Below are 17,081 nucleotides of genomic sequence, written 5' to 3'. Positions count from 1 at the left end.
AGACCTGCTAAAATGTGAAGTTGCACGTAGTGCGAAAAAATATTCTAATCACTGCCGATTAGCGCAATTGCAAATATATTGGAGCACTTGACTCTATCTGCATATAAAGCTATTATAATGTTCTGCCGTGCCAACCATTTTCTCCAGTCTCAGGAAACTTATACCAGCTTGAAAAACGTAGCCAAAGTGACCCACGCCTGTTTTTCGCGTTACGAATTCGCATTACGCGATTTTTACATTGCCGATTTTTTGCATTCAATAAAATAATCTCGAATTCTCAAAATTCACTAATATATGACAAATATTCTACAAAATATTTGTGAAATATTGCGAATTCGAATATAGCCCCTGCCGCTCATCACTATATATCTCTAAGCAGGTACTGGCATTTTCCAGAACTGGAACAAGAAAGCCCTGGGTTCCTTTGATGTCATTTTAGGGGGTATTTAGCCTAGGAAGATTTAGAAAAATTGCTCCTGATGAAATGACATGAATGCAGTAAGGGCTTGTTCTCATTAGCGTTGTGTTTTCCATATTTATTTTCCGGCAGAAACACAGAAAAGTGGAAGAAAATGGATTCAGTCAGTCGTTTGAATGACACATACAAACTGAATACTTTCCGATTCTATCCATCATTCATTGACTTCAATGTGAAAAAAAAAGAAAAGCTCCATCATGTTTCCATTCATGTTTATTAAGGAGTTTTCTGGAACTTTCATAGTGTTGTCCTATCTTTAGAATAGGTCATCAATATGAGATCGGTGAGGGTCTGACTCCCGGACCGGGACCCCAGCTGTTTGAGGAAGTTGCAAGGTTCCCGGGAGCTCTGATGAGTAGTGATGAGCGGCAGGGGTCATATTCGAATTTGCGATATTTCGCGAATATTTTGTAGAATATTCGGCGAAAATTCATTATATTCTACGATTTTTTTACTTGAAAAAGCTACAAGGTAATGATCGCGTAATATGTGAATTTTCGTAATGCTAATTTTTATCGCAAATTTTTCAATTGTCGAGCAAAAACATGATTCCTCCCTGCTTCTTGCTTGTGGAGTCATAGCACTATATCGAATATATTCGTTTTTCGAATATTCGTAATATTCTAAAACAAGAATATATAGCAATACAGCGAATATTCGAAGAAAAAAAAACGAATGTAGAGCAATTTAGCTAATTTTGCGCTATAATCTTTTTTTTTAATAGTTGCAATTTTTTTCCAATCTGAACCTCAGATGAGAAAAAAATTACAACTATTAGACAAAGAAGATTATAGCACTATATTAGCTAAATTGCTCTATATTCGTTTTTTTCAAATATTCGCTATATTGCTATATATTCTTGTTTTAGAATATTCTGAATATCCGAAAAAACTAATATATTCAATATAGTGCTATATATTTGTTTTTTAGAATATTCATAATTTTTCCCATTTAAAGTCATGATTCCTCCCTGCTTCTTGCTTGTGGGCCAATGAGTCATTGGCCCACAAGCAAGAAGCAGGGAGGAATCATGTTTTTTCTCGGCAATTGAAAAATTTGCGATAAAAATTCGCAATAAAAAAATCTCGACTATTCGAAATTACGAATATATATCACTATATTCTAAATATTCACAAATTTTCTAAGTACCTATTTTCTAAGTACCTATATTTGCGATAGAAATTTGCAATTCGAATATTCGTGATCAACACTACTGATGAGTGCCACAGCCTCCTCACAGCTCACCAAGCACAGCGCAGTCCATTTGATAACATCTGTTCTTGCTATGCTGTTGTCAACAAATTGTTACTTGAATTTGATAGGCTTAATGTACACACCAGCTGCGTAGTGGCTTAAAGGGTTATTTCAGCATTGACTTTTAACACTCCACCCTGCTGTACCTGAGAAGGGAAGCAAACATACCTGTTCCCCGCTGCTTGTTTCTGGCTCCATAGCTTCATAACCTTCTACAATTTCCGTCATATAGAAGAAACCGCAGCACTCTCCTGTCTTCAATTCAGTGGAATTTATTTCACCAGCAAAAAAATGCGACGTTTCGACCGTAAAGGTCTTTCTCAAGCAACCTCAAGTTGCTTGAGAAAGACCTTTACGGTCGAAACGTCGCATTTTTTTGCTGGTGAAATAAATTCCACTGAATTGAAGACAGGAGAGTGCTGCGGTTTCTTCTATATGACGCATCCAAGGGGGAACTTCTGACTGGCTCCCAACACGGCTGGCACCACCACAAGATAAGACTTTAATTTTTCGTTGTGCTGCTATACGCATTTTTTCCTATCTTCTACAATTTCCTGTATATATCAGTCCTTTAAATTCATATTACTTTCTAATGTGTTTTTTTTTATTCCCTTTTGCAGACTTCACTTGACACAACCAACAGGTAAAAAAAGTAATAATTTCTATGATTAAAAAAGAGAATAACAAAAAAATACAAAAATCTTTCCAGTAGGATTGTAATTGTAGAGGGTCATTTGCTTGTACAGATTAGGCTACTTTCACACGAGCGTTCGGAGCGGATCCGTCTGAGGATGGCAATACAATTGCATCTACCAAGCAGGCAGTACATTCGGGTCCTGGGACAAAACATCAGGGGTCCAGGCCCCGAATGTTTTAACCTAGCAACGCCCCTGGTTAGAGGATTCCATAGGACTTTTTGCATAAACCATTCACATTTCATTGAAGTCTGAACATTGCAGGCTACATACAACAAATTACATACATGGTATTTCATGCCTTCCTCTCCTGTTCTTCTCCAGCAGTACGAATGGCCACACGTACTAACATGTTCTCTAGTTCTGCAGTATATGCTTATGTACAGTTTCCTCTGCAGCCTTGATCAGCACCCAGAGTGCTTATTTAATATGAGGTTAGAGTTAGGCCTCTTGCACATGAACGTTTTTTTTTTTCAGTTTTTTGTGTTCCGTATACAGACCGTATACGGAACCATTCATTTCAATGTATCTGCAAAAAAAACAAAAACGTAAGGTACTCCGTATGCCTTCCATTTCCGTATTTCCGTATTCCGTATTGTCCTATTATTGTCCGCATAACAGACAAGGATAGTACTGTTCTTTTAGGGGTCAGCTGTTCTGTTCCGCAAAGAACGGAATGCACACGGATGTCACCCGTATTTTTTGCGGATCCGTTTTTTGCGGACCGCAAAATGCTGAAAAAGCCATACGGTCGTGTGCAAGAGGCCTGAAGATGCTTCGTGTGACAAATACAGAGCGAGAGTCTATAATAGTACAGGTCTCAAACTAGGTAGTGATAGAGCAATATTGGGAGAACTTGAAGCTTCATTAAAATTTGACACTATCTTCAAATACCCTCTGAGCGCTGCCTCCATTTATTACTATGGGCTTGAATCTGTGTGATGTACTATACAGTGCTGTTTAAAGGGCTTCTATCACCCCACTAAACAGTTTTTTTTTTGGTTACTTATAATCCCTATACTGCGATTTATGCATACATACTGTAATTAATCATTTTGGTTCAGCAGATTATGTTAAAAACGTACTTTTAAAATATGCAAATTACCTTGCTACCAGCAAGTAGGGCGGCTACTTGCTGGTAGCAGCCGCATCCTCCTATCCTAAAAACGCCCCCTCCACATGTTGATTGACAGGGCCAGCAGACGGGATCTCTCTCTGCGCCGATGACGTCACATCTACACCCGGCGCAGGCGCATTGAGAAGGGGGACGCTCGCTCGGCACTCCTTCCTCAATGCGCCTGCGCCGGGTGTAGAAGTGACGTCATCGGCGCAGGCGCATTGAGGATGGAGCGGCCGAGCGAGCGTCCGCCTCTCAGTGCGCCTGCGCCAACTGAAGACAGGTACGGGGCAGGCGCCAGATTTTGAATGCAAACAGGGCCAGCAGAGAGAGATCCCGTCCGCTGGCCCTGTCAATCAACATGCGGAGGGGGCGTCTTTAGGATAGGAGGATGCGGCTGCTACCACCAAGTAGCCGCCCTACTTGCTGGTAGCAAGGTAATTTGCATATTTTAAAAGTACGTTTTTAACATAATCTGCTGAACCAAAATGATTAATTACAGTATGTATGCATAAATCGCAGTACAGGGATTATAAGTAACCAAAAAAAAAAAAACTGTTTTAATGGGGTGACAGAAGCCCCACGTTGTTAAAGTTTTTAACATAATCTGCTGAACAATATATCTTGTTTTTTCAGATTGCACCAATACTTCAGTACTGATATCAACTTAAATATTTCAACAAATGCAGAGTTTAAAAACATTAGATTGGACGTCTCAGAAGTGGAGCAGCTTTTGGATTCCGTTGATACTCTCCCAGGTACTTGTATTTCTAGTGTAAAGCCTATGGGCCTGTTCTGTATGCGCTCAAGCATCGATGTTACTACACTCGAGTATGGGATTTTCTGTAAAACTTCGCTCACCGCTAGAGAGAGTCAAAACCTGCCATATAAATGAAACAATGGTCGAATGAATCGCAATCATACCAGCAATATTTCAGATTGGCTGAACAGGGAGTAAGTTAAAAAAAAAAAAAATTTGACTCCTTGGTGTCACGAGGGTATCAAGAGCCACGTCTGACTCAGTTATACCCGGGGTCAGGAAGTCGCAGCGGGTGGCTGCGCGCTCTATATCTAAAGATCATGGTGTTTCTTAGTTATTGTTTTCTGTGTTTGCCTTGCTATCCTTTTTGTCTCTCTCAGGGATCCGTAGCTTCTCCTCCTCAGCTGTTTCGTGTCTGCCACTCCCTACCTCCTTATATTCTCCCCTCGCACTTCTCTAGTTGCCAGTTATAGAGCTTCCTGCCTGGACATCTATACTGACCCACTGGAGTGGTTAATCCTGGTTGTTGTTCCTGTGTGCTACCCTCCGGATCCCTGTTTGGCTTATTGTTGTCTCCTGTTGTCGCCCACCTGGGAATATATGTTGAGTCTGTGTTGTCTGTCCTCCCCTTGGTGTTTTCCCTTAGAGTTAGTGGTGCGGACTAGTGTTCCCATCGCCCTGTTCACTACCTAGGGCTCAGCTCAGGGAAAGCCAGGGCTTTAGGCACGTGATCGGCGTACGGGTGAGGAACCCGTCTAGGGACGTCAGGGCAGCCAGGTGCCAGCCGCCAGGTGAGTCAGGGGTCACCATCTTCCCTCTCACTTGGGCAGGGCCTTCCTCGTTCCCTCCCTCTGTGTCACGTATGTGATAGCCACGCCGACCGTGATATTATAACTGGCCATTACTTTTTGAGAAAAAAATAATTAATTTTTTTTTTTTAAATTTTTTGTTTGTTGTTTTTTTTTCTCTCTCTACTTAGAATCCAATATGGATCCTATTGATGCCTTGGCAGAACAGCTTCAAAGCCTGTCTTTGGAGGTGGCAGGATTGAAGGCGTCTGTTCTCCAACAACAGCAGCAAATGCAGCAGACTGCACCCCCAGCGGTTGCTATGGGTAACTAGGTTGTCACTGAACCCAAGGTTGCTCTTCCCGACAGATTTTCTGGGGGAAGGGACAAATTTGCAACGTTCCGTGAGGCCTGCAAATTATATTTTAAGTTGCGCCCTTACTCCTCAGGTCATGAAGAACAGCGGGTTGGGATTGTCATTTCCCTGCTTCAGGGGGATCCGCAATCCTGGGCGTTCTCGTTACCCCCTGGTTCTCAGGCTCTTCGGTCAGTGGAGGGATTTTTTTTGGGCTTTGGGTCTCATATATGATGACCCTGACCGAGTCGCCCTGGCTGAGTCGAAGTTACGAAGACTCCTACAGGGAGATCGGTCAGCAGAGGAATATTGCTCAGAGTTCCGTAGGTGGGCTACGGATACTCAGTGGAACGACCCGGCTCTCAGGAGTCAGTTCTGCTCTGGGTTATCTGAAAGGGTTAATGATGCACTGGCGCTGTATGAGACCCCCCTTTCCCTTGAGGCTGTTATGTCCCTCTCTATCAGAATAGATAGACGTCTTAGGGAGAGATCGAAAATTCCGGAGCAATTGGTTACCTCTCCCAAGCAACAGTCAGCCTGTACTGACTTAGATGAGCCTATGCAGCTAGGCGGAACTTCTCGTCAGGTCCGTCCTCCCGAGATTCGCCGTAGGGGGGGGGGGGCTTGTTTTTTCTGTGGGGGGAGGGGTCATTTCATTAATGTCTGTCCCTCCTTTCTCAAAAACAAAAGACCGTCGGAAAACTACTAACCCCGGGCTGTGCGGAGGATGTCAGCCGGGGGGTATACGTTTCCTCCATACGAACATCTCAATTTGTGTTACCAGCGGTCATTGTTTTTGGTGTTAAGACGGAGTCTATTTCTGTTTTTCTAGACAGTGGAGCAGGGGTAAACTTGATTGATGCCCATTTTGCCCGCACTATGGGTTTGTCTCTCTGTACGCTGCAGAGACCTATTCCCGTATTCGCTATAGATTCTGCTCCTCTGTCTCAGAGAAACCTCACCCACATTGTTCGTAATTTACACCTTCGGGTAGGGGACCACCATAATGAGTGTCTTTCATGTTACGTTCTGGAGGGCCTTCCCTCTCCGGTGGTATTGGGTCTTCCCTGGTTGGTAGCGCACAATCCAGTGGTGGATTGGCAGGCCAGGGAGATATTGGAGTGGAGTGAGCATTGCAGGGAGAATTGCTTAAATAACAATTGCTTAATCGCCTCCATAGCTTCCCTACCTACATTTATTTCGGACTTTGAGGACGTTTTTTCTGAAAAGGGTTGTCAGAAACTACCACCTCATCGTCCTTATGATTGCCCGGTTAACCTGATTCCCGGGGCAAAATTACCCAAGTCCAGGTTGTATAATCTTTCGGGTCCCGAGAGACAAGCCATGAAAGATTATATCTCCGAGAGTCTGGCTAAGGGACACATCAGACCCTCTTCTTCACCCGTGGCTGCAGGGTTTTTCTTTGTTAAAAAGAAAGATGGGGGCCTGCGTCCTTGCTTAGATTTCCGTGAGTTAAACCAGATAACCATCCGTGACCCATACCCTCTTCCTCTCATTCCTGACCTTTTTAATCAGATTGCGGGTGCTAAGTGGTTCTCCAAACTTGATCTTAGGGGGGCCTACAATCTGATTCGTATCAGGGAAGGGGATGAGTGGAAGACAGCTTTTAACACCCCTGAGGGGCATTATGAAAATCTTGTTATGCCTTTCGGTCTGACCAATGCCCCTGCTGTCTTCCAACATTTCGTTAATGATATTTTTAGTCATCTCATCGGCAGGTTTGTAGTCATATACCTAGATGATATCTTAATTTATTCGGCTGATCTGAAAACACATGAGGTGCATGTCAGGCAAGTACTGCAGGTCCTACGGACGAATAAATTATATGTGAAAATTGAAAAATGTGTCTTCGCTGTTCAGGAATTACAGTTCCTGGGATATCTATTATCTGCTTCAGGTTTCCGCATGGATCCTGGGAAGGTCCAGGCAATTTTAGATTGGGATCTTCCTGAGAACCTTAAAGTCCTACAACGGTTTTTGGGTTTCGCTAATTTCTATAGAAAGTTCATTAAAAATTATTCAGTGATCGTTAAACCCCTTACCGACATGACTAGGAAGGGAACGGATTTTTCCAAATGGTCTGACGCCGCTAAAGATGCATTTTCCTCTCTAAAGGAGAGGTTTACCTCGGCACCTGTTCTAATTCAACCTGATGTCTCCCAGCCTTTTATTGTCGAGGTAGATGCGTCAGAGGTGGGAGTGGGAGCTGTATTGTCTCAGGGTCCGTCTCCTGGCAAATGGCGTCCTTGCGCTTTCTTTTCCAAAAAATTATCTTCTGCAGAGAAGAATTATGATATTGGAAATAGGGAACTGTTGGCGATTAAACTGGCGCTTGAAGAGTGGCGTCACTTCTTAGAGGGAGCAATCCACCCCGTCACGGTGATTACGGATCACAAGAACCTTCTGTACCTAGAATCGGCTAAACGTCTCACCCCTAGACAAGCTAGGTGGTCGCTATTCTTTACCAGATTTAACTTTGTAATCACCTATCGTCCTGGGGCAAAAAATACCAAGGCAGACGCATTATCTCGTAGTCTCCCTGGAGGGGGTAATGTTTGTGATCCGGTACCTATTTTACAAAGAGGAGTGGTTGTCTCTGCTGTACACTCTGTTCTAGAGGGAAAGGTGTTAGAGGCTCAGGGGGACGCCCCGGCCTCTTGCCCCTCAGAGAAATTGTTTGTACCGTTAAACCTGCGTCTTGAATTATTAAAAGAACATCATAATTCGGCACTTGCTGGACACCCGGGTAGTGAAGCAACCTTGGAGCTTTTATCTCGTCGTTTTTGGTGGCCAAGGTTGCGTCAGGATGTAATGGATTTCGTGTCTACTTGTTCTACTTGTGCACGCGCGAAAGTCTCTCATACACGTCCAGCAGGGTCTTTATTGCCACTTTTCATTCCCAATAGGCCATGGACACATCTGTCTATGGATTTCATCACTGACTTACCGTTGTCGGCGGGTAAAACAGTTATCTTGGTAGTAGTAGACAGGTTTAGCAAAATGGTACACTTTATTGCGCTACCCGCACTTCCTAATGCTAAAACTCTCGCTCAGGTGTTTATCAGTGAAATCGTGAAGCTTCACGGGGTCCCTTCCGATGTGGTTTCGGATCGGGGAACCCAGTTTATTTCTAAGTTTTGGAAAGCTTTTTGTTCCCGTTTGGGGGTTCACTTGTCCTTTTCCTCAGCTTTCCATCCTCAGTCGAATGGACAGACTGAGCGTACCAACCAAAACCTAGAAACATATTTAAGGTGTTTTGTGTCTGAAAACCAAGAGTTGTGGTCATCATACATACCGTTAGCTGAGTTTGCCATAAATAATCATTATCAGGAGTCCACTGGCAAGTCACCATTCCTTGGTGCATACGGTTTTCATCCCCAATTTTGTACTTTCAAAGAGGGGGATGGGGGGTCTTCTGGGGTTCCCGAAGAGGAAAGGTTTTCTTCATCTCTTTCATCGGTATGGCAGAAGGTGCAAGTTAACTTGAAAAAGATGAGTGGTAAATATAAATGCATGGCCGATAAGAAACGGTCGCCAGGTCCGGACCTAGGAGTGAATGACTATGTGTGGTTGTCTACTAGGAATATTAAGTTGAAGGTTCCTTCTTGGAAACTGGGTCCTAGGTTCATTGGTCCCTATAAAATAGTAGCCGTCATTAACCCTGTGGCTTTTCGCCTGGAGCTACCTCAGACTTTTAAGATCCATAACGTCTTCCATAAATCGTTACTCAAGAAGTATGTTCCACCTCTAGAACCATCGCCGCTGCCACCTCCTCCTGTTATTGTGGATGGTAATCTGGAGTTTCAAATAGCCAGAATTGTTGATTCTCGTCGGGCCCGCCGCTCTCTTCAGTATCTTGTGCATTGGAGGGGTTACGGTCCCGAGGAAAGAATGTGGGTTCCAGCGTCAGAGGTAAACGCCAACAGGTTAATTCAGACTTTCCATGCCTCTCATCCGGAGAGACCTGGTCCTGAGTGTCCGGAGGCCCCTCGTGAAAGGGGGGGTACTGTCACGAGGGTATCAAGAGCCACGTCTGACTCCGTTATACCCGGGGTCAGGAAGTCGCAGCGGGTGGCTGCGCGCTCTATATCTAAAGATCATGGTGTTTCTTAGTTATTGTTTTCTGTGTTTGCCTTGCTATCCTTTTTGTCTCTCTCAGGGATCCGTAGCTTCTCCTCCTCAGCTGTTTCGTGTCTGCCACACCCTACCTCCTTATATTCTCCCCTCACACTTCTCTAGTTGCCAGTTATAGAGCTTCCTGCCTGGACATCTATACTGACCCACTGGAGTGGTTAATCCTGGTTGTTGTTCCTGTGTGCTACCCTCCGGATCCCTGTTTGGCTTATTGTTGTCTCCTGTTGTCGCCCACCTGGGAATATATGTTGAGTCTGTGTTGTCTGTCCTCCCCTTGGTGTTTTCCCTTAGAGTTAGTGGTGCGGACTAGTGTTCCCATCGCCCTGTTCACTACCTAGGGCTCAGCTCAGGGAAAGCCAGGGCTTTAGGCACGTGATCGGCGTACGGGTGAGGAACCCGTCTAGGGACGTCAGGGCAGCCAGGTGCCAGCCGCCAGGTGAGTCAGGGGTCACCATCTTCCCTCTCACTTGGGCAGGGCCTTCCTCGTTCCCTCCCTCTGTGTCACGTATGTGATAGCCACGCCGACCGTGATACTTGGTCCTTGAGTGCAAATGATTGGACTATCATGCCATTCACCTATAAGTTCTGAATTATAACAAAACGTCCCAACTTGGCCGATAACATCTTCGATGTCTGAAAATACAACTTTGGCTACTGAATTCCACCCTGCAAGGTCCTTGGCAGGGAAAGGGTTAATCTCATGTGTTTGGCCATGTATACAGTGCATTGACCATTATCATTCATGGCAAGGATGTTCATTTATACTGCTTTGTACGTGCTTGACGTGATCCATTATTACAGCTTCAGTGCTGATTTTGAGAATGTAGGGTGTAGGTGGAAAGGTATTCCGAATTTACATTCCCTCCTATCACATCTATATAGCAGCCGATATGGACACGTATGGAAATAAACATTGCCTTCTGCATCCACATTGTAACAGAAATGTTCCCATTGTACTATTTTATTAGGAAGTGTTTGGACTATTTGGAGGAGTGTTCATATAAGGTTGGATGGCTGCCTAGCAAAACACTGTTATAGAGACTAGCAAGATTAGCTTCTACAGTATATTATCAACACTTCACCTGCAAAATTGTCCCCAGCATTTTATAGGGGGAGAGAAGACCGAAGGTGCCAGTCAATAGAGCAGAAGGACAGATACCTGTATCGGTTCCTCTATAGGAGGATGCTCAACCTACAACTCTCACCATGCCCTGCTGTAGGCTGTCCAGGCATGCTGGGAGTTGTAGTTTCGCAACCGCTGGAGGGCTGCAGGTTGGGCATCCCTGCTCTATAGGTTGGATTCTGCTGACAGATTTACAGGTCAAAGGCAAGCATTTGCTTTTCCTTCATCCCTGTATGAATATTGGCATATTGGCCCTATTTGTAAAGAACAGCTGTTTCAGGATGCTTGCCCCTCATCATTACAGAGTGGGATTCTGGCTGGCACAGTTTGAGATTCAGCACCATGCCTAAGCCGCTTCCAATCCTATTCTGTACTGATGAGGGACAAGCACCCCGAAACAGATGACTACAGATGGATATCTGACTTGGCTATATTCCCTTGTCAAATCCCAAGACTTGTTGGAAAGTCAGATTTTGACCCATAAGGAGCTACTTTCAATAGGTGGCAATGGTGAGATGGTTCTCTTCCTTGGGAGATATCTCTTTGCATACACATAAAGGTGGATTTACATGGGCAGATTATCGGGAACAACCGTTCCTGTGAACAGTGATCTACTGCCCAGAAACAATGAAGCTGTATGAGAATGAGCGATTGCAATGGCAATCCCTGATACTGTGGAGGTGATCACTGCTTCACCTCCACTGAACGAGCAGCCAATTGTCTGACAATCTGCTGCTGCTTGCTGCATGTAAATGCACTTTAACTGTATAGATTTCTGCTTGCCAAGCTTGCACTGGTTCATAATAAGGTACTCTGGAGGGGATGTAAGGATGATATCCATTGTATAGGAAAGGCTATGTTATAATGAATGATTCCCTTGCCTGGTTGCTATGAGAACTAGCCAGGGAATTATATACATACTTTGTTAGGTAGAGGAATTTAAATATTTAAAGGGATTCTGTCATGACATTTTAGGCCTATAACCTAAACATATGGCCAGGTCCGTACAAATAACATGAATCCGAAACGGTACTTATTAAATGTGCCTGTGGCTCTATTAGCACATAAAACAGGTTTTTATAACCTGTTATTCACCTACCCAAGGTGCCCAAGGTGACATCGCTTCATACAGGGTGCCCGGCTGCAGCCATCTCCGTCTGGTGCCAAGCGCCGCCTTCCCAGTTGAAATCGCCACCTTCCTCACCTCAGCCCCGCCTCCGCAATCGTCCGGTCCCTCAGGTTATGCCTAGTGCGCACGCGCGGGATCTGGCAGAGGAACCGAATGATTGTGGCGGCGGGGCTGAGGTGAGGAAGGCGGCGATTTCAACTGGGAAGGCAACGCTGGGCACCAGACGGAGATGGCTGCAGCCGGGCACCCTGTATGAAGCGACGTCCCCTTGGGCACCTTGGGTAGGTGAATAACAGGTTATAAAAACCTGTTTTATGTGCTAATAGAGCCACAGGCACATTTAATAAGTACAGTTTCGGATTCATGCTATTTGGACGGACCTGGCCATATGTTTAGGTTATAGGCCAAAAATGTCATGACAGAATCCCTTTAAGGATTATGTAGCATTTTTTCACTGTTTCTATACAAGGCAATCAGGAAAGTCAAAAGCTATACAACGACTGAATAAGCATTCAATAGTCTATCATATTTCAGTTCCCTCAGCTCCTGTGATCAACCCTCAGACACCCAATTCTGCCACAGCGACATCTCTCCGTGTGTGCTGGAGCCTGTTCTCTGATGACACAGTGGAACATTACCACCTCTACTATAAACCAGTATCTGATGTTACTCCAGGAGAAAATCGAGAAGGTAAGATAAGATACTATAAAACTATATTCAGAGATGTAATAAGTAATGACTGGACCGCTTTCATAGAAATATAAACACATATATGTATATACACACAAGAACACATCAATACATTATAGGTACAACACATAAAAACACATGCACACACCTAGGTGCAACTATGGCAGGCTGGTTGCCCTAAATGTATTATCCCATCTGGGACATTTATGGAGTATCACTAGGATATGCCATAAATGTCAAAAGGTGCATGTCCCACCTCAATGACCTGCTCCTATCTCCAGAACGAGGCTCTCAAAGTGAACAAAGGGCAAGCATCTCATGAACAGCGTCGTCTCCATTCACAGTTATGGCATGTACGAAAATATCCTCCCTTCGCTTTGGGTCACTTTCTGCAGATACGACAGTGGGATCTGCACCTACCTGACATTTATGGCATATTCTAGTGATAGCAATAGCCATGTGCCAGAGGCTTAATTTGATTCTCTTGAGCCTCAATGCAAAATCTGTAGTATTGGTCTTCTTATATTGGGCAGAGGGACCTTTTTTCCCCCACAGGCTCCAAGGCTTAGATTACATAGTTACATAGTTAATACGGTTGAAAAAAGACATAAGTCCATCAAGTTCAACCAAGGGATAGGTGGGGACACGTTTTCATAAGCATTAATGTCATTTACTTTTAAGAATTCATCTAAACCCTTTTTGTAACTGTCCACTGTTCCTGCTGTGACCACGTCCTGAGGAAGTCTATTCCACAGATTCACAGTTCTTACAGTAAAGAAGCTTTGACGCTTCTGGAGACTGAACTTTTTCCTCTCCAGTCGGAGGCAACGCCCCTTGTCTTTTGAGGGCATTTTAGATGGAACTGTTTTTTACCGTTTTTTTTGTACGGCCCATTTATATATTTTAATAGGTTAATCATGTCCCCCCTTAGACGTCTCTTCTTAAGACTAAATAAATTCAATTATTTTAATCTTTTTTCATAACTAAGACCCTCCATGCCCCTTATCAGTTTAGTCGCTCTCCTCTGTACTTTTCCAGCTGCAGAGCATCGTTTTTATGGACTGGTGCCCAGAACTGAACTGCATATTCCAGATGAGGCCTCACCAACGCTTTGTAAAGTGGTAATAATACAGCCCTGCCCCGCGAGTCCATGCCTCGTTTAAAGAGGTTGTCCGGGATTGGGGACATTTTTGTATGTGTACAACAGCCCCCTAAATATTACATTCATGCCTGTTCTACCTATAACAGACATTTCTGATGCCCCTTTTGCAATTCACAAAATCTCAGCCGGAAGTGCCGTTTTTCTAAGAGTTAGTGACGTACCGGGTCCCTTTCTGCAGAGCGAAGCCTTTTTTTCCGCTTCATAAGGAGCTCGGTGATGTCACCGTCAGCCAAAGTAATTATTCAGAGTGCATGGATGGGCAGTAGCTAGGCGGCAACAAACCGCGCTAAGCCACGCACCTCTGGTCCGGTGATATCACCGGGCAGGGTGCTTTATTATCAGTGAAGGAGGCAGAGTTTAGGGGCGTAACTAAGGGGGAAGAATATGTGCGGCAGGAGGCGGCATATGAATTAGGGGGGCGGATGCACAGAGGAGCAGACAGACACCACGCGATGCTGCTCTGCGCTGGGACCCAGAAGGCAGTGAGGCAGGAAGTTACCGCACACATAAACATAGATGTCAACAATCAGTGGGGGACTGTCAGAGCACTGCTGATGTCGAAAAATACATAAAAACATCTGGGGGGACCTTGAAACAGCTATTAATAGTGAGTAAACTGTTTTGTAAAAAATTTTTGATCAACCTCCTGGTGGCAATATCCTGGTGGCCTTAGAAGCAGCTGATTGACATTGTATGCTGTAACTTAATCTACCATCCACAAGGACTCCCAAATCCTTCTGTATAAGTGACTCCCCCAGTGTTACATCCCCCAGTATTACATCCCCTAGGACATATGGAGCACAGAGATTATTACTCCCAAGATGCATAACTTTACATTTGTCCACATTGAACCTCATTTGCCAAGTTGATGCCCAATCACTCAGAGTGTTCAAGTCAGCTTGTAGTTTGTGGACATCTTTCATAGACTGTACAGTACTACATAGCTTGGTGTCATCTGCAAAAATAGAAATGGTCCTATTAATCTCGTCCTCGATATCATTAATAAATAAATTACATAATAAAGGGCCCAGAACTGAACCTTGGGGTACACCACTTGTAACCCGGGACTATTCTGAATAGGAATCATTGACCACAACTCTCTGGACACGGTCCTTTAGACAGTTTTCAATCCAATTACAGACTATACTTTCCAAGCCTATAGGTCTATAATTACCTGTGAAGGACCTAGATCCTTTTTTGAATATGGGCACCACATTTGCCTTGCGCCAATCACTTGGCACTGTACCAGTAACTAGAGAATCTTTAAAAATTATACACAGGGGCACAGCAATGACTGAACTGAGCTCTTTAAGAAATCTTGGGTGTGATCCATCTGGACCCGAAGCCTTGTTCACATTTACCTTATTTAACTTATCTTGGACCATATCTACAATTAACCAATTGAGTATATTACTGGATGCAACTGCAACCTCTGTAGTTCCATACCGTAGTCTTTAGAACGATCCACTCTGCTGTCAGCTACAGGATGTCACCTGTGAGAAGTGAAGACGGGCCTGTGGTATCTCCGGCTACTGCTCCAAAGGTTTTACCACTGACTACATTATATATTAATGAAATGTATGGGATACTATATAGTGTTTGAGTAAGTGTGCTATTTGAATGCAGTATTAATTGTGCAAGGAGTATGCAGTTTAAAGGATAACTGTCATATTTTTATTTTATTTGCTAGCTTATTAGAGCTAGGCATGTATACCTGAGTTAGTCTATCAATGATTGTCAAAAGATCTGTAATTACCTTATAATAATAGCTTTCATTAATGTCCTCTGTCCCTTTCCACTGCTCCCTTAAGAGACCGTTGCCAGGGCTTGCCTGTCTTCCCTTTAGTGTAAACAGAAGACGGAGAGGCGGTCCTTCACACTGCATGGCTGCATTAGACTTCAGAGTGAGGAGGCGTGTCTCTCAGTAATCCAATCTGATTGGCTGGCAGGGAGTTGCTGGCTATAGCAAGTGTGTATGGGAAGTGAGGGATGGCAGTTTTGGCCTAGGAGAACTGGCAGAGGAGCCATCTTGAGAAGGTTCTCATATTGTAAATGTTTAAACAGCTGTAACTAAGGGAAAAACTCAAGGAAAACAGCGGTATGTGAAGAAACTAAAGATTGCTTTGTGCATAATGCTGCTGAAGCAGTAACATATGCTATGTCGGTGGGTAATAATTCAATGAAGAATTATTAATTATGGTCATAAAAAAAAATTAACCATAAAAAAATAAAATTTATAAAATTTGTCATAAATTCTTAAAATCATGACCTGGTGAATTGTAGACAACCTAATTGATACAATTCACATCTGAGTCCGACTATTTCCTCAGATAAATAAGTTCTTTTTGACGTGAGATGACGTTAATGATAAAATGTAGTTCTGCATTATACAATAATACACAGGTATTATAAAAATATGCAGATTTATTGGTTACAAGATTATAAACATATATAAGTAAATAAACACAATGATACATGCAAATGAATATATATAGCGTTAATATAAAGCATTACAAGCTTAACAATACATGTGAGTGGAAATAACTTGTCACATTATAACCAAGCTATTATTAGGTTAGGATATCAAAGTAGGAACATAAGTTATATACATTACTTCTGTTCAGAGAAAACCTCATGATATCAGGATGGGCATGTCTAATCCTAGACATCATTATAGAATGCTAAATACATTCTGCCCCCCTAACCAACTACACATCACATGACTTCAGGCATGGGCAAATCCATCCAAGAATATAACTTAGAAGAGATAACCATATCCTTCCGCCCCATCCTGGACTATTTTCACATACATGACTTTGGTAAGACTATTAAGACAAATAACAGGGATCTAGGATTTTGCTAGTCCATATCTTAAATGGGAAGGATTTGATATAAGTCCTTCCTGTGGGAATCCATCACTTAGCTTGGCGAAGAATGTTCTATTAATATATATATATATGCAATTATTTAATGCTTTGCTAGATTATGAGTCCAGATTCTTCTGCAGGTAGAATGAAGCCTCACAATATCCTAAAACTACATCTCAATATGGAGATGATCAATTAATTTAATTATTTATTTATTCGCCAATCTAGATGGTATAATTTCACCCACACTATCAAATTAGTCTTAATAAAATGAAATATCATTTTCTGTGTCTCTTACCAAGTCCTAGTAGGAATCTCACTTCTGCTCCTAGGAAAGCTGGGTGGTCCATCATAGCACATCTCACCATGGCTTTCATCTTGATAGACCTCAACTTCTCCTCTCCTTCCTTCTTTCTCCTTCCTTCTCACTTTCTCTTACTTTCTCTTACTTTCTCTCTATGGCTTATGATCCCAAACTTATCAGTTAGACACACCTTCCTAGTTTGGG

The 17,081-nt window shown here is 43.3% G+C and overlaps 1 protein-coding gene across 1 annotated transcript in view; it reads left to right on the top strand.

Moving 5' to 3' along the window:
* Positions 1–17,081, top strand: part of FSD2 (fibronectin type III and SPRY domain containing 2) — a 131,078-nt gene that overhangs the window by 50,089 nt on the left and 63,908 nt on the right. The window contains exons 5-7 of the mRNA XM_040414050.1: positions 2,353–2,375; positions 4,181–4,302; positions 12,389–12,544. Coding sequence (XP_040269984.1) covers positions 2,353–2,375; positions 4,181–4,302; positions 12,389–12,544 — 301 coding nt within the window. The remainder of the gene's footprint in view (positions 1–2,352; positions 2,376–4,180; positions 4,303–12,388; positions 12,545–17,081) is intronic.

The sequence above is a fragment of the Bufo bufo genome, chromosome 1, assembly GCF_905171765.1.
Source record: "Bufo bufo chromosome 1, aBufBuf1.1, whole genome shotgun sequence".
Lineage (NCBI taxonomy): Eukaryota > Metazoa > Chordata > Amphibia > Anura > Bufonidae > Bufo > Bufo bufo.
This window is presented reverse-complemented; position numbering and strand designations above follow the sequence as displayed.